The 23,738-nt window shown below is 40.8% G+C and overlaps 2 protein-coding genes across 2 annotated transcripts in view; one reads left to right on the top strand and one right to left on the bottom strand.

Annotated features, from left to right (window-relative positions):
- The window catches only part of LHFPL2 (LHFPL tetraspan subfamily member 2), a 179,144-nt gene extending 171,367 nt beyond the window's left edge, over nt 1–7,777 (top strand). The window contains exon 5 of the mRNA XM_082651790.1: nt 3,556–7,777. Coding sequence (XP_082507916.1) covers nt 3,556–3,812 — 257 coding nt within the window. The 3' untranslated portion in view covers nt 3,813–7,777. The remainder of the gene's footprint in view (nt 1–3,555) is intronic.
- A 6,631-nt stretch (nt 7,778–14,408) lies between these two features.
- Nucleotides 14,409–23,738, bottom strand: part of SCAMP1 (secretory carrier membrane protein 1) — a 102,422-nt gene continuing 93,092 nt past the window's right edge. Inside the window, exon 9 of the mRNA XM_082651904.1 lies at nt 14,409–17,999. Coding sequence (XP_082508030.1) covers nt 17,835–17,999 — 165 coding nt within the window. The 3' untranslated portion in view covers nt 14,409–17,834. The remainder of the gene's footprint in view (nt 18,000–23,738) is intronic.

Raw genomic sequence — 23,738 nt, 5'->3', positions numbered from 1 at the left:
TTTCTGGAACTCCTCTGGTAGAAGAGCCTTTTTTAAATACCTAGAAAGATGACAAATGCTTGTTCTGTCCTTGCTCACCTGAAGGCCGGCTGTTTTCTCTCTCCGACTGTCTTGTGTTTTCACGGCATTAACCAAGCTAGGGGCAGCTCTGGTGAGTGCTGGGAGGAGAGGCCCACCAGCCAGGCTGCCCAGGTTGGGAGCCTGTCGTTTGGGCGCACATCACATGCACCGGGGCTCGCAGCCTAACAGAGCCACTTTCTGTCACCCTTCCGGGGGACTGCCCTGTGGGCTTATAGTCAAGCTGAGGATTTTGACAGACTCTTAAGCATGGCGCCCTTTTATGATGTCTCCCTGCTGTCCTTATTCACAGATCGATTGGCCAGTAGCAGCCACAAGATTTTAAGAAGGCCTGAAGCACCTCAGGAACCTTATCTGAGCTACCAGCAAAGAGGACAGCTAAGGAGAAGTACAGGGGTGAATGTTCCTGAGTGTTCTGAAAAAAGGGGTCTGATGATATTAAAATAATAGTTATTTTAAAACTGCTGGCTTCCCAGAAGGATCTGAGACAGCCACATTATTTTGTGCATCCTACAAGCCAGAGCCCAGCACAGGGTGGCAGAGCTGCTACGTGACAGCAGACTCTGTGCTTTCGGTCTTCCGTCCCTAGCCCCTATCCAGTGCAGGAAAGGGCGTGGAGAAAAGGGAACCCTGCTGTGATGATGGTGGGAATGTAAATTGCTAACAGCCACTCTAGAGAAGGGTGGTTAAGGAAAGTATTTTGCCATAAAGAGAAACCCTTACAATTCAAGGGTTATAATGCATATTAAAATGCATTAAATTTTACTAGTTGGACTTGTTTAAGCCACATAATACAAACGATGTATGCAATTAATATTCAAATATAAACACTCTGGCCTTTTAAAAGGGAGAGCCGTTAATACTGCCTTGCCTACAGGCTGCGTGCTCGAAGTGCCTCTGAATCCTCACACAGGTCCCAGCGATGGTGCCTCTGGTTTCCAGCGCAGTAACTTAGGACCTGAGGGAGGAAGCTCCCAAGGTTCCATGTGCCTTGGGTGAGCTTTCCTAGGGAACAAGGTGGGAATTAATCGGGATTTATCACAGGCTTAGAAATACAAAAGAATTAGCTCAGTCATCGTAGATCTCCCCAGCTGAGTTACATTTGTTCAGATGGAGAACAGTTTATTCTTTCAAGGGTACTCATTGTAGCCTCCTCTCCCCCAGTTATGACACCTTTCAAAATATCCACCCCCCCACCCCCCCCAGTAGGCCGGCCTGTCTATTCATAACTGGTAAACTTTACACTGCTTCTGCTTCTGCATGGAAGGGGCCTGCCAAGGGCTTTAACCTGTTACCTAGCGCTAGTCTGTGTTCCAAGTTGTTGTTAGGGACACAGCAAGTACTCTTTACAGACTGTGTAACACTCACACCCACCTTATGAGTTAAGGATGAGCTCATTTTACAGGTGAGTAATCATACTTCGGTTCAAAGACTTCTCTAAGGTCACCCAGCTCGTAGATGGCAGAGCTTGGATTCAGACCTCTATCTTACTCCAAACCTAGAGACCTTAACTACTAAGTGACCGACCACCTGCTGAGTTGTTGCTGTGGTCCACCATGTTGCTGGTTTGTGTCCTAGCCTCACACAGGGACTACAGGGGCCTTTCTGCTATGTGACTTCTAGCCAGACATCCAGACCAGGACAGCTGGTCCGGGACTGTGCCTTTGCCAGCGCGCCAGCACATTCTCCACAGGCGGCCTGATCCTCGGCAGGATTTGCTCCATGCGCCCGTTCATTTCTAACAGCATCTCTCCAGGTGTCTGGGCCGCTGCTCCCTTCACTTACGCCTCCCAACAACACTGGATCGCATTTCCCTAGCTACGGATCACCGCCACCTGGCTCCCAGCACCCCGACCTACGGAGAAATAAGGGCTGCACAGTTAGAAAAACTTTTGTGAATCGCTCTTCTTCAGACCGTGAGCGTGTAAATGGATTCCCTCTGTTCCACCCCTGCTAGAAAGCCCCGCGAGGCCTTCAGAGGAGAACAAGGGGATGAATTTGGGAAGTAGGGACAATCAGACCCCAAAACCCACTCTAGTGCCATGATCGGGGAGAAGATGCTCTCCATGACAGCTGTGATCTGTGGTCTGAAACACAACCTTCCTCAAACCGAATACTAGCACAAATGCAGTCGTGTTCTTTTTGTCAGGAAGTTGCTGTAAATGCCTAGGAAGCTTTGGTGTGGTAACCCCAGAGGATTTCAGTAAAGGTAGGAAAAGAGAATTTAGAGTAAGCTTAAATTAAGAGGACAGAACTGCTAGTCCAGTGTATCTAAAAAACAGGTCTTTTTGACTGTGCATTAGCGATCTTGATGATGTAGGTGACATTCTTCAAAGAAAACTCTTTCTTCCTGCTACGTCGAATAAAGCCATCGTCTTCCCGCAGCACCCTTTCTACCAAGAAAGTTTTGTCGGTAAGACCTGAGGCCGCTCAGTTCCCTTCGTGGTCCCGGGATGCGGACGCCCTCGTAGGCAGCGTCTCCCGTGCGTCGGGGAGGCGCTCCCTCCCGGGCTGCCGCGGGCACAGAGCGGGCACCTGAGAACGACTGTCTGTGCCTCACTTGCCTTGCCTAATCCTGCCCTGGAGTAGCTCCTAACCCCCAGGGCTGGCAGGAAAAAGGCCTCTCAATTTCACAGTGAGCAGCTGGAGGGAGAGAAAAATGGGCCTTTAGCATGGCAGTGCTGTGGTGGCGTCAGCACAGTGGAAACAGAGCTTCTTAGTGTCTCCTCAGAGCTGAGCTTACTTGAAAGCACTCGGACCAAAGGTTCTTACGGAGTTTGCAAGTGGCCTCTCAATGTATGTGTAAACATAGAAGGTCTCTAGGTATGCGGTTGGTTGCTGGTGGATGCCAGCAAACAGACTCCTCGTGGGTTTATCTTTAAAGCATGACACCCAGCTTAAGATGTGGTCTGTCGCATTTAACCACGGTTCTCCGTGAATTCCCTCACACCGGGGTGGGCAAACTTCTCCTGCCAAAGGCCAGAGAGTAGATATTTCAGACTTTGCAGGCCATAGGGTCTGTAGCAACTCTCCCTGTGCTGTCCCCGCACAGAAGCAGCCACGGGCAGTCCATAAACGAATAGGCATAGCTGTGCTCCATTTACAAAAACAAGACCCCACTTGACCTTAGTCTGCCGACCTCTGCCTCAGACCAAAAGGGAACTAACTGCTCCCTGCAGTAAGAGCCCTGTGGGAAGAAGTAGTAACAAGGTTACCTGCTTTTCTAGAAGAGGAATTATTAGTGGGTTCACATTCCAACATGTACAAAAGCAGCTAAAAATATTTTCATTAAAGTGATTGATTGTCTTGATCAGGCCAGATTAGCTGCCTAGAAACGGTCCCCAACACTTGCTATTGCAGAACGGATGCCGTTGCCCAGAGCAGGCAGATCGAGTAGCCATTCCACAGACTGGTGCAGTTACTCACTTGCCACTGGAGAGCCGTGGGGCTTTCACCTGTTTTTCTTCTGCCCTGCAGGCCTCTTCCTTATCCTGGGTTTGATACTCTACCCTGCTGGCTGGGGCTGCCAGAAGGCCATAGGCTACTGCGGACACTACGCATCGGCCTACAAACCCGGAGACTGCTCGTTGGGCTGGGCCTTCTATACCGCCATCGGGGGCACGGTCCTCACTTTCATCTGTGCCGTCTTCTCCGCACAAGCAGAAATTGCCACCTCCAGTGACAAAGTCCAAGAAGAAATCGAAGAGGGGAAAAACCTTATCTGCCTCCTTTAGTTTGGAAGAGACATCAATGCCGTTTTCTTGCTCGTGTAACCTTGTGAAACACTTCACTTCCGGTTCTGTCGTTTGAATCGAGTGAAGAACTAGCCTTTACCTACCAAAGCCACGTTCCACAGCCCTGAGCCTCGCCAGGACCAACGACAGGCAACACCCAGCTGCACAGAGTGACTGCACAGGAGGGCCACGGTGCAAACTGTAAGAGATGGAACGTGAAAACAGTACATAAACCCTGACACGCAGTTAAGTTCTGTCAGACTCCATCTCCCCCCAAGGCTCAAGGAAGGATGATGACCTAAACCATTAAAGCAGCAGTTTCTCTGGTAACAGAAGAGACCATTGGCCAGATTTGCGGGCTGTTGAGAGACGTTTCTGCACAGGTTGCATGCCTGTGAGCATCTCTGCCTCAGAGTGAGGTTTGGGGGTTGGTGCTTTTGTTTCCTCCTAGTTCTTTCAAACTCTCTCAGGTGGAGACTGCAATGAAGACTGCACACCCACCGGGGAGAGGATGTGTGCTAAAGGGCCGAGCAAGACACTGTCGGTTGCTTAGCTGACCCAGGGGGTCAGCAGGGACAGTGTGGAATTCTGTGGTGGGACTTATTCTAGGCTGAATTCCAGAGTCAGGTGGATCAATTGAGCTGTCACTCCAAGAGTTTAGAAATTTGAGTAAAGGAAGAATAAGAACCTGTCCAATCATGAGAATAAAAGTACAAAATCCTGCTAGTGGAGACAAATTCATTCCACTCCCCAGCAGCCAGGCTAGCACCAGTACTGGCCCAGTCTCCTCTTCCACTGGAGATCACATGGTGTTCTTCTAGGGCTAGGACTGCGCTTTGACTGCCAAAGGAAACCTCGCTCTGTTTCCTGATTCCAGGGACAGAGGTCTCCGAGCCAGCTGTGGCTCATTCATCTGGTGACTGGGAGAGCTTGCCAGAATCTCAGCACTTGCAGGGAGACCTTTTCCCACTGTGTGGTAACCATGCTGTATTCAGCTGTATTCCTACCCCCCAGCAGCAGCAGGATGGCATTCTGTGCAGAAAAAGGAGCTAGAGATGGGAGTTAAGTTTTTCTAGTTACTGGTGTTGGTCCTGAAAGCAGACTGAAATAACATTAAATTGCTCTAACTGGTGAGTTACATCAAAGGCTTCATTCTCAGGAAAGCACAGAGTAGATAGATAGAAAGTTAATGCAAAAATGAATGAGAGCTAGACCAAGCTCATAGCACCTGCCTATACCTGTTTACAGAATGAATGAAACACCACTATTAAAAAGGATTCAGGGGCTTTTAATCTAGTTTCTATAAATCACCAACATAATTGATTCAGGAAAATGATATTAGCCATCACTTCAGACTTACTTCGGAACCGATCAAAGTGACCAGAAAGAACCTAGTCTGGTATTCTCCTGAGCTTCAGAATTGCAGAATGCGATAGAAACACTTCTTTGCAATTTAAGCAAATGGAGTGGACCTGCCAAATTTCTGGAAGGACTAAAAGGACAGGTCTCTTTAGGCTTATGAATCTGCTTACTTGAGGGCTTGCTTTGTTTTGAAAATTTAACAAATAACTATGAACCTTGTTCGGGCAAGGTACTGTGTGCTAAGCACCACCAGGTAGAGAGCCCCGATTCAGATTTGACAACCCTGCCCTGAGAAAATCATCTTAAAGCTGTGTGAGTCTAAAACCATGCCTTGCTGCAGAACAAGTAATTGCTGTAGTTGTTCCATTCCAGTTTAATTCCATTCTAGCCTTCGGCCTGTACCAGAAACCGTTTTATCTCACAGATAATGAGCTAAAGGGCAGGAAGGCGGGGGCATGCAACCAGGTCTTCATGAGCGCACCATTCTTAGACCAAAGTTCAGAGTAAAAGCAAGATGTACATCTGTGACTTCAAGGGGTATCCTTCAAGGGGTATCCTTCAAGGGGTATCCTTATGTATCCTCATAGCAGCCTGTCATAAGGGCTCAGGACACAAACAATAACTGTGTCTGACGCCACACAGAAATGATAGGTTATGGCAGCCACTGGACAGGACTCCTGTCCCTTACTGTGCATCTGTATGCTCTAACCAAGTTCTGATGCCATCACAGTCATTGCTTTTTAACCCTTGGCAATAATTTTCATTTAAAAAAAAGCAACTCCCTCCATCAGGCAAATGATTTAAAACCCAATTTTTTTCCTTAAATTTATCATCACAAGATTCACTGTACTTCTTCTTCTATACAAGATAGAGAACGCATGTTACAACTCTAATTTTACACTCTCACTCTCCTCGCAGACAAGTCATAAGCTTAGAGGATTCTCTAAGCACGTCCATCATCTTTACTGCCTGACTGCGCCTTCACTGAGGGGCGGTGGAGGGCGGGATATTCCTAGGTCACTCTGATAACAGAAGTCATGAGCGAAAACGTGACCTCTCTTGGCCAGAAGAAAGTCACCTGACAGTGTTTACTTCATCAGTCTGAATGCTACAGAAGACCAAAAAAAAACCAGCACATGCACACACACAAAACCGCAAACCACTAAAAGCCGCTTAAACACTGATTTGTTAAGCAGAGCAGAGATGAAATTTCTCTCTCTAGCAGAGAAAGAGGAGAAAGGTAATGTGGGCCTTCTAAACCTTTAGTCCATTTAGCCAGGCTTCAGTTGGGATAAATGGAATATCAAAATCAGGCTAGTCTAGACAAAAACTGCATGGCTGTTTAAAAACCACTGCATAGGAGGAATGTGTTAGAAGGAAATAATAGATTAAAAATAATTAGACAATCGTTGACCCGCAGCTATTTTTCTATTAAATTTCTATCAAGCGCCTCAGTCTAAAAATCTAATATACCTGGACCATTACTGCTACCAGCAAGTCTTATTTATTTTTTGCCTGCGTTTGTGCTTCAAGTTTTGTGATGGGGCTGGGCTTCTCAATGAACTCCAGGAAGGCAGAGATGTGTGCTTTGGAGTCTGTGGATTTTTTAAACCTGTGTGCTGATTCAACAATGTTACATTAATTGTGTAAGGGTTTTTGTATAGTTATCAAACATCTGTGGTGTAATGATCTTTGTTAAACATGTATTCTGTAAAGTGCCATTGTCTTTTTTATGTGTAGCATATTTAAAAAATATATATGTATATTATACATACACAAGTCTGTGTGAAAGATGTGCAATAACAAAGGTGTATGTATGTTTTGTTTTTTGGAAACTGGACAGGAGTCAGAACAGAGATTGTTTCTGTTTTGGCAAAGGAGAGTTAAACATATTGCCTTCATGGCCTAGTCATTAACCCATAACAATTTTAATGCTACACAAACCTATGTGAAGAAAAGACTGGTATGAAATCATTTTTTTCCTGGGTCTATATTAAAATAATCACTAGATTTATGTGAAAGTTAGGCCAGCAAGACAGGCCCAGTTAATGCTAGTCTTCCATGTGAAATGTGAAGCTGCCACGTTGCCTTTTCTGTTTGTGTGATAACTAGTAGCTGGTACGTAATCACTAAGGAGCTATTTCTTAACATGCTTTGATAGACCACGTTAATGCTAGACCACTATTTAAGGGCTAATCTCACACCGTCTTAGCCATAAGGGTCTGCTTAGAACAGACCTCTCTGTGCAATAACATGTGGCCACTGGAAATCCCTGGCCTGCGTTTGTATTTGGGCAGCAGTGACTCCCAAGGGCCAAAAGAAATAAAAGCACGACTGGGATTTCTTCTGAGACTGTGGTGAAACTCCTTCCAAGACTGGGGGGTCATGAGGTGCTTTGGAGGAACTCAGCACCACTTGATATGCAACAGCCACTTGAGCCAAATATAAAATTGTATTACCGCTGACGGACTCCATGTGAGCCTTTGAATTTCTGCTTATCCTATTATATTGTAAACTAATACATTATTTGTCTAGCATTGATTAGGTTCCTGTGCGTATGTATTTTCACAACATGCTCCCCTACCCTCCCCAGATATGAATTAAACCAGATTTTGCAAACTCATTCTGATTCAAGTCTCAGTATATTGGTTTCAATATGATGTGTATCATTTCATCAAGAAGATATCTACCAATCAAATTTGAAAGACTAACTTATATGTAATAGTGATGACAGGAAAGAAGATATTCAGGTATTTTAACTATGCCATTCACTAGTAACATATATACACCTGCCTTAGGTTAGCTTTAACTTCAAGATAAGTATATGTTTCTTTCTTGGAGAAGCACTGATGTAATTATAAATAGGGAGGAATAAAACCCTCTCAAATACTATACAGATATCTTAATTTTAAAGTAAAGAAATATGGAAATGCTTCAAAGTATTTAAAAAGCTTTATAAATGTAAAGAAATGTGTATAACAAGGGAAAAGTCAACAGAAGGACACGTTCACCCCTTCCAACAAAAATACCAAAGTTAAAAGCCAGTCATGGAGCAGTTCACATCCACATTTCCTGAACGTAATCCTGCCCATAAAAAAACCTCATCTAGAAGCAGAGTTCTAATTTAGAAACTCAAAGAAGACACTAACAACCCTTTTCATAAACTCTTACTCTGTATCACGTGAAGCACTTAGTGATAGAATATACAAAAATGGCTATTTTCCTGATCTAGGGCCTGTGACAGCTGAAACTACTTGTAGCTTTGGCTTCTAAACATACCTGACACATGCCTGATTTCTAATAGGAATCAAAATTAAAACTGACAAAATTACCCAAATCAATAAAAGCAAAATTCTTCCATATTATGATCTAAACAATCCAAGCAAAATTGGACATTTTCAGTTGCTTTTTCAGCTCTTGTTACATCTTCCTCAAAAGTTAATCCACAGGAGAAAGGACCCTGGCTTTAAATTGCGGCACAGGCTGGGTAACCTTCACCTGTGCTTCCCGTTTCATCATTAGCAGTTTTGCTACCGGATCAACTTTCCATGACTGATCTTCCTGGAACACACTGCATTCAACTTACTCCTAGCTCACCTTAAAGTCTTTGCCTAACATAGTAAGAGTCTTGACTATTCTGGGCATTTCCTTTAAATGGGTTATTTCGGTAGCTTCCAATAATTCAGTACCTTTTTAGACTCTCAAGCACTAAAGGATAAGAGCATCAAAGCAAACTTTCAGCCTACTCTCCAAAGCAGCAAGAACCAATAACTGTCTTGATTTCAGGGCCCCATCTGGTTGCTTAGTCACTTGGCTGGGGCCATCCACTGCTGCCCCTGCTATCTTCTTCCTTACAGCCTCCTCCTCACCCTGGAGAGCTCTGCAAGATAACTCTTTAAGACATGAACAGCTCATTTTGCTTAGATACACAGGATGTAAATAAAAGCATAAATGAATAAGAGGAAGTAGTAAAACCACACGGAAAAGAAAAATCAATCAAATAACTTGTAGCTCTTAGTAGCTCTTATGGCTTTTTATAGCCAAATATCCTGAAAAACCTAATACCTATGCAAGCAGTCCACCAAGTGCCTGTGTTTGGGAGAAACCACTAAAATTTATTCTCAAGAGAAGGAAGCCTGAATTAAGGCAGGAGATAGTGAAGACAATGAGATGAAGTGAGTTAGGGAGAAAGAAGGGGCAGCTTGGGGACTGACTGGAAGCAGTGGGGGGAGGAGGGGAAAGAGTCTAGGGCGACTCCCAGGCATGTGGTTTGGGCACTAAGCAGAAAGTGGTGCCATCACCTACGTCAGGAATCCATCGGGGACAGAGACAGTGAAGGTGTTAAGCTTCAGCTCAGGCTGCCAGCGGCGAAGTCCTGTGTGCAGCTAGAAATATACCATGGAGAGAAGACCAGCTTGGAGATACAGATCTGGGAGTCTTCAATACACATGGACAGAAAATAAGAATTTTTAACCATTATGCACTTTTCATGGGCAGGTACTGGGCTAAGCACTTCTTTTAATTCATTTATTCATCAAAACCCTATGAGTAGAAATGATTATTATCCTCATTTTACAGATACATTAACTATCACCCAAGCAACTTAACTGAGGTGAAGTAATCTGCCCCACATTAAAAAGCTAGTAAGCCAAAGCTCAAATACAGGTTTGACACCAAAGTCTACATTCTCAAACAGCTGTAGTTTCTTTCTACCAAGAATGTACCGGGTGAGAAGGCAATATTAACACAAACCCCCAGGGGACACCAACATCTCTGCATAGTAAACTCTTAGAATAACCTCCAAGTTCAACTCCAAAAAGACCACACCGTAAGATGACAACTGATGAAAACACTGCTCCCTTTCAGAGAAAAACCTGGTAATTTTTCATACTTTTCAAGATGACAACATACGTACCAATTTGCTCAATCCTGAAAACAGAAACTAAAAATTCATCAAGTATATGACAGTGGTAAAAAAATGACAGTTTTGTTTTCTTATTATAAATAATCTCTTAACAACGAGGTCCTACTGTACAGCACAGGGAACTATATTTAATATCCTGGGATAAACCATAATGGAAAAGAAGATAAAAAAGAATGGAGGGCTTCCCTGGTGGTGCAGTGGTTGAGAGTCCGCCTGCCGATGCAGGGGACATGGGTTCGTGCCCCAGTCCGGGAAGATCCCACATGCCGCGGAGCGGCTGGGCCCGTGAGCCATGGCCGCTGAGCCTACGTGTCCGGAGCCTGTGCTCCGCAACGGGAGAGGCCACGACAGTGAGAGGCCCGCGTACCGCAAAAAAAAAAATGTGTATGTGTGTATAACTGAGTCACTGCTGCACAGCAGAAATTAACACATTGTAAATCAACTATACTTAAATAAAAAAATAAATTATAAAATAAATTAATAATCTCTCATCCAGGATAAGCAGCTATTATGATTACATAAGAGGCCTATTTTCTTCATAGCCAATCTAATAATTAAATAAGGATTTGTTTTCAACTAAAGTTTCTCCAAACACACACACAAATGCCAAAGACCATTTAGTAAGTTAGCACTGCTGTGAAGAGCAGGCAGCAGGTACTTACCCACACGTGTGGAGCTAGGCCTTGGTCTGGAGATTTCAAAAATAAACGTCGTAATTTTTTTCTTGATTACTGTATATTTTTCTAGGGTCCACTGTCCCTAAAGGATGGATATGAATTACTGGAAATGTGGAAGGATGAAAAAGAAATAGAGAATTGGAGCGAGGTGGCACCACGTGGCAGAAGCAACCCCATGCTTGGCAAGAGTCATGGGACACTGGTCCAGCTGCCTCTCCCTAGCCCAGCACCACCACTCACTAAGTGACTGGGATAATTTCCGATTCCTCTATAAAAATGGGGCCAAGAATAGAAATACCACCATAGGTTTGGTGTGAGGATTAAGTAAGTGATGTATGTGAAGCATTTAGTATAGCCTCTGATATACAGTAAGTCCCCAATAAGTATGTTATTATTAGAAGAAAATTAAAAGAATCTTCTGTCCAGACTGATACCACTTGGAGTTGATCTTAAAAATTAAAAGAGTTGTTCTAAAAATTGTGAAAAATAACATAACCTGTTGTTAAAACCAATCTAGTTTTGGGACTTCTCTGGCAGTCCAGTTGTTAAGAAACTGCCTTCAAATGCAGGGGATGTGGGTTCGATCCCTGGTCAGGGAACTAAGATCCCACATGCTGTGGGGCAACTAAGCTCGCACACTGCAACTACTGAGCCTGCGTGCCACAACTAGAGAGCTCACATGCCACAACTAGAGAAGCCCATGCGCCACAACAATGACCCAGCACAGCCAAAACAAAAAACAAAAAAAACACAGTCTAGTTTTTTCCTAGAGAGGCTCAATGGATTGGCTACCTGAGGGCACCAATTTTTTCCATCCTGTACTAATCATCTTTAGCTTAGTGCTTTCAGGAAGTGGAAGATTTCTCTGTGGATACAAGATACATGGTCACTCCTATTTAGCCAAACTAAAAAATAAAAATGTAGTGTCAGGTGATCCCATCATCTCTGGGAAACCAGAGTGCTCAGAAAACCTCCTGATTATCTGTCAAACTTGTTGATGGCAAAGCCTTTTTAGAAAAGGAACATCCAATCCTGGTAGAGTGTAAATAAAGAGGTCCTGCTCCTGCAAATGGAGGCACAAATTGGTACAATTTTCTGGAGAGCCATCTGGCAATGCACATGAAAGATCTTAAAATATACACTTACGCTTTGACCCAACAACTTGTCCAAGGAAAGAACACAAGCTTGGGCCCCAAATTTAGCAACAATATATCCCTTGATTATATTATATTAATTATTAATTATATTAATTATATTATTTATAATAAAAAACTGAAATTCAGAACCTAAAGGAATAACAGGACTTTGAAAAATAATATATGATACATGTATATAAAGGTAGCTGTACAGCTACTAATGTTACAGAAATAATTCATCAATGTGAAAAGTTCCACATATTTATATCATCATTGAAAAAAAGATTACAAACCATTGTGTTAGTTAAAATTCTCTAGTAAAAAGTAATAGGAAACCAACTCAAGATAGCTCAAAGAGAAAAGAGTAAGAATTTTACCTGGAGAATGTAATATCCAAATAATGAAATATGGGTGAACAGTCAGGCCTCATACAGGAAATAGAAAGCTGTTAAGATCTTCTATGTCCTTCATCCTACTTGTTTTTGCATGTCTGCTTCATTCTTCACTTTCATTACAGATCAGCTTTCTAGTAACTCTTCTGAAGACTTGGCAGAATATGGCTATCCACATGTCCCAATTCTGGAACAGTGTAATTCCAGACAAATCTACATTCAGAGTAAAAATTTAATGAGCCACGCGTGACTCCATTATAGCTAGGTGACATCCAGTACCAACGTGGTCTTCAGGGGCCCAAAGAAATGGGGCTTGTGAGAGCTGGATAAGCCATCCCCAGAGGATCTATTACAAGGATGTAGAAGGAAATCTTATTTCTTAATATTAGAAAAAAATTGTCTTCCTAGGAAATTAATAGAAATATATGAACCAAATCTTAACAGTAGTTATTTATGGGTGTAAAATTATAAGCAACTTTACCTCCTTTTGCTGTAGATATTTTTTAATAATTTATGTGAAATGTAATTTTATAAACTAAATAAGTTAATTTTAAAAGCTAAACTATCAGGTCATTATGATATATTGCTAAGTGAGGGAAAAACAGGATAAAAGTTCACATTGTTTATATCCCTTAACTGTATAAAACGTATGTATAGAAAAAAATGGAAAAAATACAATAAACATTAGCAGTGGTATCTCTAGATGATAAAATTACATACTGTCTTTATTTTCTGATTTATCATTTTCCATACTCTTCAATATTTCTACAACAGATATTTTTCCTACTGGAAAAAAAAATTACTCGGAGGGATATGTATGCCCAGTGGGCTCAGTTTCTGTATAGGAGACTATAATATTGTAGGAACCACTGTCACTGCCAGATAAAAAAGTTATTCGGGGCATCTCTTTTCCTCACCCCCAAGCACCTGAAGAATACTATAAATTGCCAATAGTAACAACTACACACAACCATGATTTATCTTGAGAATCACTGGCTCACAAAATTTTTAAAGAGTTCTGGAGGAACTCTAGGATTACAGCTAAGTGCTAAAAACAAGAGTTAAAAAATAAAATTTGCGGGTTATGATTCTACAGATTCAACTGTTTAAATGTAGACAGGATAATATTCAGAGTAATCTTATACAAGTATATGAAACACTACTAGGCACAAGAGGATTAACGACTTTCTGTCCCCAGTAGAGAAAAGATAAAATGGGTTTTAGTGGCAGAAGGACTTTAACTACGCCATCAGCCATGCCAAGCCCAGAAAGTTATAAGATGAAAAATAAATCAAGATTTGGATAAACTTAAAATTTAACACTTGCTGCATTGTTATATACCGGCTCCCATGTCCCTTGCCATTTGAAAACATGAACAGTGCCAATGAAAATTCTCCAAGTTGAAGGCTTTGTCTTACCAAAACCACAAAGTTAAATTGTAAACATGAAACCTACAGGAAGGGTAAGAACACTAGAGGGGAGCCTTTCCCTATTTTCCTGGAATCTTCAAATTAAAGATACCTATATATCTAGGATAGATTAGTGGCAATGCCTGGCTGGCTTAGAAATGTTCTGCAGATTCCTTCCTATCTTTCTGTAGACTGTGATAAAACCTTAAAATAAGGTTTAAAAACACCCATCCTTACAGAAAGCATGCTGTTTTGTATAATGTACCCTAAAATTCTAGTAGAAATACTTCACTTTCCATAATATTTAACCATTGAGATACAATCTTTTAGTTTAATAAACAAGTATTAAAAACAACTCTAGTGTTTTAAAACATATTATTCTACTCTAAATAAATTTATACTATGGTACTTGAAAATCTATCGAAGTGTACATTTTAACCATCCTCAATTATTTTTACATTAACCGCTTTCATTTCCCCTCTAAAGTTCTTAACCACATGGAATCAACAAATTCCACTAAACATTTACCTTAAGGATAAAATGGTAGGAGATACAGTGAAATGGTGTGTGATGGCCACTGTCATTCTAATAAGGGAAAGTTGCACAAAAAAATGTAACAAATTCTGTATATAAACAGTCTAAACGTAGATTTTTACCAATAAAGATATAAAATTAGATGCTAATGTCAGTGTTTTCAGAAAAAGATAAAGTAATAACTGTATAAGCATTATAGTACTACAAATGATTTACAGAAACTAAGAAACTTAATTAAACATAAACCCCCTCTAAAATGCAAACCATACATTATCTCAGCATGATTTATAGAAGGACTGTTTCCAATGAAAATCCAAACTCACTTTTAGGTAACACCCAGAAAACTGAAAATGCTGTTCCTATTTTAATTTAACATGTATTTCTCAAATAAGATTCACCATGAACATTAGTTTAGACTATATTTTTATATCCTCTTTAGATAGCCAAGTGAAAAATCCAACAATACACAAATTTGTACTTTCATCAGAACATAAAACAACAACAGGTAGTGAGGCTAGAAAACAGAACACAAGTTCAATCAAATCAATACAATACAAGTACAGAGGCATCCATGTTAACCTACAAGGAAAAAATCTGGGCCACAAAACAGGTTTTCTATTTTGAATCTCACTAACTGCTAGACAGTCTGTGTATTTTGACCTTAAAGTGGTCAAAATATTTAATGAGTGAACCTCATGTTCTACTACCTACAAAGGTGAAAGCAACAGAAAAATTGTCATTTTATGTTGCTGAGTTTTTAACTAAGTCTTTTATATTACTTATTTTGTTTAGTAGCACATGATAGAATTATACACAAATTACTTTTTAAAAATTAAATGTGGTTATTTCTATATACCTTAGGCCCTCAGCATAATTTCTGCCTCTGAAGTGCTAATACAGTATTTAAAACTATACAAACATCCAGTAAACAGCATTTTATTTTATGACATTCTGTGTTAATACAATAAATATACAAAACTTCCAAACCACTGAAAACATGCAACATTAGAGGGACAGATGGAGGGCATTTATACAGAACCATGACAGTCACCGTAATGGCAGCGCAATATTACTCGTTGACAAAATATACAAACATCCCTAGATAAATAATCCAAGTCCCGAATTAAAAACCACTGAGCAATGATTTTCCAGTGTTCAAACTTTAGTTTGAAATAAAATAGCCAAAACTTAATATTACCAACTGAAAAGTGACATGGATCCTTACAACGTGAAGACCATTTCATGATTGCGATACTGGGTAATGCTAATATTAAATATAAAACACTAACAAGTGCCAATCTTCTACTGAGTGCAAATGTGACTATTTACTAATAATTATCGTTAAGAGAATAGAGATTATAAGAATTAAAAACCCCTCTACCTTATTAAACTGTTAAGCAGCGCCATCATTTTAATGCACGTTTATGTTTTTAAAAAAACATTTTTCTCTTATCAGTTTGTATTAACCCAAATAACTGGAATTTAAAACAACATTTCCCCCATCGAAACAAAAAAAGGTTCAGTTGGTTGTAATTATTCTTTGCTATTTAGCAATAGAGGATTTCTACAGAATAGGGAGAAGCATTCCTAATTCTTGAAGGAAAGTATCTCAGTATTTTTCAAAAGTCTGTATGATAAAGTTTTCATTTTGCAGTTTAAAGAAAAACAAAAGGAACTTGAGAGGTGAGTTAATGACAGACATACCTACTTTTGCTGTATTTTGTGGTTAATGTTTTGAATGTTTGTAAAATCCACACTCAACAAAGCATACTGATGAGACAGATTTTCAGTAAGATTATAGACTCTAAAGATCTTGAACTGGCTTATTTGGTTGAGAAAGTAAGTAGAGATTATCACTGATCAGAAATATTCATAAAAACAGCTTTAAATTCATACTCTGAATCCTACTTTCATCAGAATAAAAGAAATATCTTCCCAGTATATTACTTCAACAAAGTCCCAAATAAATCAAATGTAAACACCATCTGGATGGATCTGTGTTATATCTAGTATCACACAAAGCTTCTTTCATAAATAGTGAGAACTCACCATCCCACCCCCAGCATGAAACTCATTTTAACTCCAGATTTGGGGGGAAGAATAAAAATGATTTAACCATTTACACCCAGCCAATTTTTTAGTCTCAAATAATATAATCTAATAGAGTACGCTTACTTTTCAAAATCAAGTTGAATACTTATTATTCTGCAATCTTTTAGGTTAGCTAATGACTTCCAAAACAACAGTATCGTGACTTTACAAATGTCTTTAAGTCATTTAATCAGTTATTAAAAATGACTCAAAGTTTCAACCCAAGTATACTATAAGAATGAAGTTCTGTGCTGCATAGTAATAATTTTAACATGATTCTATCCATAATTAATTCATTCAACTGTATCTGTATTTTCTTGCTTGATGCAAGTTAAATGTTTTATTTTTTCTGTTGCTACAAATTTTAATGTATTCAGTCTGTCTCAAAAATTCAAAGACTGAGGTGCGTTAGGGATTCAAGTATATGTGAAGTGCCAGGGTCTTTATACTTTTAATGCCAACTAGACATGAGAAAAGAAAAACTTCTCAAATACTGTTATGTTCTTTTTGGACATGGAGTTAGCCTAGATTTTAATACCTCTGTTAAAAATGACACACACATACCCCAGAAAAGAGCTGCCAGACACAATCTCCGTTCAATTAAAAAGAGTAGCCACAAGAATATACCAAAGTTTCCATACAGTAATATTTTACTATGATATGAATACTGAAAATTAAAAACAAAAAGGCATTATCATCACTACATTCTATTCCATCACGTATCTACCTTTTCTTTCTGATAATGCACTGCATATTATATTACATCCTCGTATTGCACCCCAGTGAATTTTTATGTAGAAGAAAGTATTACAGAAAATCATTTCTATGATTCTATAAACAACTCCCCAAACCTGCAACCATAAGCAGTGCATAACCCAAAATACTAATTCTTTTAAGAAACATGGTGACCATGCAAGAGCAGAGCTTGGTTATCAAAATATCAACTACTCTAAGAAAATAAAAAGATAAAATTTACATTATCTACCATGAAGTGTACACAGGCTCTTCACTGGTGACTGAAACTGCTAAAAAGCAAGCCAATTTAAAAATCCCTAAGTCTCTGATGTCCTATTTCTTTCAATATAAATAAGGAAAAGGAATGAAGCATTGCTTTACTGCTCCAATGTGTAATCCTTACGTTTGACTCCTGAAAGAATGACTGCAGCAAGTACTAAGTGCATTTTTAATCATAAGTGCCATGTTAATTTCAGCGTGTCACCACTGAAATAATTCGCTGAACGTTCATCCCCCAAAAAATATGGAGAATATTTATTTCACATGTAATTTTTTTTTTTTTTTGCAAGGGGCACTGAAATATTAAGAAACTATCAGGTAAATAATAAGACAAGGAAGTTTTTCTGGTTTTAGCCCATGCACAAGTGATTAGGAAATATACGTGCTGTGTGTACTGTGTTTTGAACAAAAAAAATATTTATAGAATACAGTAACTGGAGAAAAAAGTACAGTCAGAAGGTAACAATGTATTGTTTGAAGACTCTAAATTTGGTTACCCTTGAAAGCATTCTGAGCTGCACTAGTTGCTGCGGTTGAAGCTGCATTTGCAGCTGCAGTCTGGACAGTTTTGTTGGACATCACACCTGTTGCAAACTCTTGTTGGGCCTTCTCAAAACTAGCACCTGTTGTGCGATACAGTCCATGTACCTACGGAGGCACAGAAAAGTGGGAGAAGATGAGTGGTAATCTATGCGTTCATTATCAATAGCTCTTCAATTAATCCCAACATGACTCAGAGATATAAAAAGACTAGATTCTAGGCAGGATTCCTAAGGTCAAGAACATCAGCCGCCACAGTGGCACACAACCTTGTATGTAAATATTTTCTTAAAATAGATTTTTCCCTTTTATCTCCAATGCAGAAGAGATGATTATACCTATGCCAAACCAAAAATAATATAAAAAGCGACTTCTTAACCAAATGCAAAAAGCTATGTTTTCCACTGTACCTAATTAAGACATTACAGCCTTACGAAAGAATGGTTTAAACACAACAGGAGACATTCTGACTTAAATACATTAATTTACTACCCTAGACAATTCCAAAAAAATAATACCTTACCTATTTCTACGTTGGCTACATATACACCCCTGCCCCTATTGTATCAAATGGTATCATTTTATCATTTAATGTAGCGAGCAATATGCGTGTCCTTAAAGATAATTCACTCTGAATACTATTTAAGTTTTTGTGTATGGTCAAGTCCTAAAGGATTTAAGAAGAAACACTTCTGAGCGCTATCTGTCCATACTGATTCATCACACAAATCTTAGATTTTTACGAGCAGGGTTCAAAAATACTCTTTCTGTTAGCATCTCTCTTGAAGATGCATAAACTATGAAGCACATCAATCCATAACATCAGCCACTCCATCTAATACAAATTTGAGAAAGGAAATAACAAGGCACACTAGGACAAATATTGATATTTATTACATACCTACAAACTTGGGGGTATGAAAGATGAGGAGGAAAGATGAGACAGAAAAGTGAACTTGTAATTACACTGCATTGTGATAGGTCTAAATTAGAAGCCTGACTAGAATGTCATCAAAGCAGGTTTGGAGGATGGGGGCAGTACACCCAAGTCAGCCCTTTTCCCAAACCTAAATACATAGGAACTGGTTAATTGTGGAGTTAAGTGTGGAGTGAGGAAAAGTAGGAGTCAAGTACTTTCAAGTCAAGTTTAGATACTGGGAAGTTGTTTCACAAAGACAGAATACAGAGGATACGTTGGTTTGGGGGGAGAGTAGACACTAAGTTCTAAACATTCATCCATTGCACAAATGTTTATTGAATACCTACTCTAAGCCTGCCCCAGCAGACAGGTGAAAATTTGGTTTGGAGGTAGAAAGGAATGGGCGAGAGACATGGACTTGGAAACCAATGGCACATAATGGTAGCTACAACTCTGACGTAATGAAATTGTCCACGGAGAGATAACACATAAAGTAGAAAGAGAAGAAAATCAAGTACTGAAGCCTGTTTAGACACCAATATTTAAGAGGTACCCATAACAACAAGAAATGATTAAGAGAGGAATGAGTAAAACCAGGGACCTTTTCACAGATGCCAAGGGAAGAAAGCAGTTAAGGAATGAAGAGCTGTCGGGGAAAATAAGGGGTCAAAGTCCCAAGTTCTTCTGATACACACTAGCGAAAGCAAATGCCATATTACTATGGATCAAAGTATTAAAGGGTCAGGGAGAGGGACTTCCCTGGTGGTCCAATGGTTAAGACTCCGCACTCCCAATTCAGGGGTCCAGGGTTCAATCCCTGGTCAGGGAATTAGATCCCGCATGCCACAGCTAAAGATCCCACATGCTGCAACTAAAAGATCCTGCATGCTGCAACTAAAAGATCCCACATGCCACAACTAAAGATCTTGCGTGCTGCAACTAAGACCCAGTGCAACCAAATAAATTTTTTTTTTTTTTTTAAAAAGGGTCAGGGAGAGGGACTTCCCTGGTGGCGCAGTGGTTAAGAATCTGCCTGCCAATGCAGGGGACGTGGGTTCAAGCCCTGGTCCAGGAAGATTCCACATGCCATGGAGCAGCTAGGCCCATGCGCCGCAACTACTGCACCTGCTGCGCTCTAGAGCCTGCGAACCACAACTACTGAGCCCGTGTGCCACAACTACTAAAGCCCGTGCACCTAGAGCCTGTGCTCCACAACAAAGAGAAGACACCGCAATGAGATGCCCACGCACTGCAACGAATAGTCCCTGCTCACCACAACTAGAGAAAGCCCACACGCAGCAGTGAAGACCCAACACAGCCAAAAATAAAAAATAAATAAAGTGCAAATTAAAAAAAAAAGAGAAAAAAAGGGTCAGGGAGAAAAAGAGAGCATTGACAAGTACATATACTGGTGAACTTTAAAATTCTTTTAGTACCACAGCACTACCATAAGTATATTTTTATTCCCTTTCCAAACCAAGTTTTTAAAATTAAAGATACAGATAAATTACTACACCTATGTTTAAGAAATTTATCTCACAATGAGTATATATGATTAGATCCTACAAATTAAGTGTATTATAGAAATCTAATAAACCTTCTTTACTTACCAGACCTAGTCACAGTGCAAAGTAATTACAGGTTAACTTGTCTGTCTCTCCCCCTTCCCCCTACCCCAATTTATGGGCATGCAATTAACAAACATCTGTTCTAATTTATTCCTTCTTTCAAAGTTGTATTAAATTGAGTGGCTGATGTTATGTATTCATGAACTTCATGGTTTAATTACTTAAAATGTAATTCATAGCCCCACAGAGCAGAGAGGTAAAATAAAGGTAGGAATAATACATTTCTCAATAGTCTATATCTATATAAACCCAGAGAGCCACCTAGAGGGAAAAGACTGCATATGTATTCAGTGCACAATGCTCAAATACTGCATTAGATCCACGCTATCCACATGAAAGGGGTGATTCTTCATTTCAGTGTCCCAGCAAGATGACGGGCTACTTACAAGGATCAACATCTCAAAAAGCTTACCATTTCCCTGTTATGGTTCAGTGATATCTACTGATATCTATTGATAACACACTCCTTAAGAAATCAGGGAGATAGTTTTAAGGTAAAACAGTGTCATTAAAAAGCAAAAACTAAACAACTTAAACACTTGCTATCTCTTCTACTTATGAGAATTGCACTAACCTACATATTTAGTCCTAGGAGTACCACAGAAAGGACACTAGATTTGGTACCTAGTGATTCCACTACTTTCTGCAGGGCTGGACACCACTCAAAACCTCGAGTTTACTTCTCATACAACAAGAATATTTCTTGTCCTGTTTGTCTCTCAGAGTTTTCCTGAGGATCAAATGAGAATTATGTAAATGTGTTAGACTAATAAAAATTAAAATTAACTTTAAAATATCTGCAAAAGTGTCACAGCCAAGACACAACTCCAGAAAAGAATCCTGCTTCCTTAACGTATCTTCAAAAATATCTTAGTGTACAAGGTGGTTGAATGACACACAAAATATTATGGAAATTAAAAACCATGGTACTTTATTTAAACAAAATAATCCAAATGTATCGTTTCCATTAATGCTTCCAGAACACCATATCGAGAAATCATGATTTTGGATGGCAGAGTAGGAAGACCCTGAGCTCACCTCCTCCCACAGGCACCCAAACTTACAGCTATTTACAGAGCAACTATTGATGAGAAATACCTGAAGACTAGCAGAAAAGAGCTACTAAAACTAAAGTTATACAGAAGGAAGCACAATAAGACAGGTAGTAGGGGCAGAGATGCGGGACGGTCAAGGCCTAAACTCCTGGGGTGGGCGATCCACAAACGGAAGGATAATTAGAATCACAGAGATTCTCCCTGAGAAGTGAGGTGTTCAAGCCCCACATGGGCTCCTCCACTGGGAAGGTGAGCCCCCAGAACGTCTGGCTTTGAAGACCAGCAAGGCTTGCTTCCAGGAGCGCCAGAGGGCTGTAGGAAACAGAGACTTCGCTTTGAAAGGGCATGCACGAAATGCCGCCTGCCCTGAGACACAGGGCAGAAGCAGTCATTTGAAAGGAGCCTGGGTCAGACCCGCTTGAACAGCCTCCTGCAGACCCAGGAGGCAGCTGGAACTCACCATGGGGACACAGATGCTGGTGGCAGCCAATCTGGGGAGCTCAGGCCACCACAAGGGCACTGGTGATAGAAAGTGCCATTTGGGAATCCTCCTTCTTACCAGGGCCGGGCCTGGTCCCACCCACCAACCTGTCAGCACCAGAACTGGGACACCTCAGGCAAAGCTACTAACAGGTGGACACGGCCTGACCCACCAGCAGACCAGCAGCCTCAGGATCCCCAGAGTCCCCAGCTAACCCAAGACCCAGCCCCACAAACCACTGGCCAACATCAATCCCCAGATCTCCAGGGCCATGCAGCCAGAGACCCCAGAACCTGGGTCCACCCACCAGTGAGCCAGCACTAGCCCTAGGAGCCCCCTATGTCCCATCCCCATCCACAAACAGGCTGACCCTAGCTTCAGGATGCCCTGGTTCTGCAACCAGAGACTGCAGGACCTGCCTATATTCACCAGTGGGCCACACCAGCCCCATGACTCAGCCTCATGCACCAGTGGGCAGTCACCAGCCCTGGGACCCCTTGGGCCCCAATCACACCCAAAAGAAAGCCAACGCCAGCTTCAAGACACCATGGACATGGCAGACAGTTATGTCAGGAACTGGCCCCACCCACCAGCAGGCCAACATGGGATCTGGGACACCTAGCATAAAAACCAGCCAACTTAAGACCCAGCTCCACACAGCAGTGGGCCAGAACTAGCCCTGGGACCCCCTGGGGCTCTGTAACCAGCCACCTCGTGACACGGCCTGGCCCATCAGTGGCCGGCAGCCTCTGCACAAGGCAGGGCATAGCAACCAACCAGACCGGGGGCTAGCCATGCCTACCAGATTGCCCACAGTAGTCAGCATACCACAACGAAAGGGCCCATGCAACCTACCTATGGGGCAATCCCAGAGCATATAGCTCTGGTGACCAGAGGGAAGCGCACTACTGGGACACACAGGACATTTCCTACATAAGGCCACTTCTCCAAGATCAGGAAATATAACAAGCCTACCAAATACAGAAAAATGAAAACAGTGAATTAACCAAAATGAGGTGACAGAGGAATATGTTCCAAACAAAGGAACAAGATAAAACCCCAAAGGAAGAACTAAGTGAAGTGGAAGTAGGCAATGTACACAATAAAGAATTTAAGGTAATGATCATAAGGATGCTTAAAGAACTCAGGAGAAGAAATGGATGAACATAGTGAGAAGATTACCGAAGAGTTAGAAAATACAAAGAAGAATCAAACAGAGTTGAAGAATACAGTAACTGAAATTAAAACCACACTAGAAGGAATCAACAGTAGGCTAGATGATACAGAGGAACAAATCAGAGAACAGGAAGAGAGAGCAGTGGAATCACTCAAACTGAACAGAAAAAAGAATTTTTAAAAATAAGGACAGTTTAAGAGACCTCCAAAACAACATCAAGTGTACTAACATTCACTTTATAGAGGTCCCAGAAGAGAGAAAAAGGGACAGAGAACATATTTGAAGACATAATAGCTGAAAACTTCCCTAACCTGGGAAAGGAAATAGACATCCAGGTCAAGGAAGTACAGAAAGCTCCAAACAGGATCAACCCAAAGAGGACCACATTAAGACACACTGTAATTAAAATAGCAAAAGTTAAAGATAAAGAGAGAATATTAAAAGCAGCAAGGGAAAAGAAACAAGTTACATACCAGGAAACTCCCATAAGGCTATTACCTGACTTTTCAGGAGAAACTCTGCAGGCCAGAGGGAGTGGCACAATATATTTAAAGTGATGAATGGAAAAAAATCCTACAACCAAGAAG

This window comes from Grampus griseus (assembly GCF_964374135.1).
Source record: "Grampus griseus genome assembly, chromosome: 3".
NCBI classification, from domain to species: Eukaryota; Metazoa; Chordata; class Mammalia; order Artiodactyla; family Delphinidae; genus Grampus; species Grampus griseus.
The sequence above is the reverse complement of the archived record's forward strand: the minus strand, read 5'-3'. Positions and strand labels throughout refer to the sequence as shown.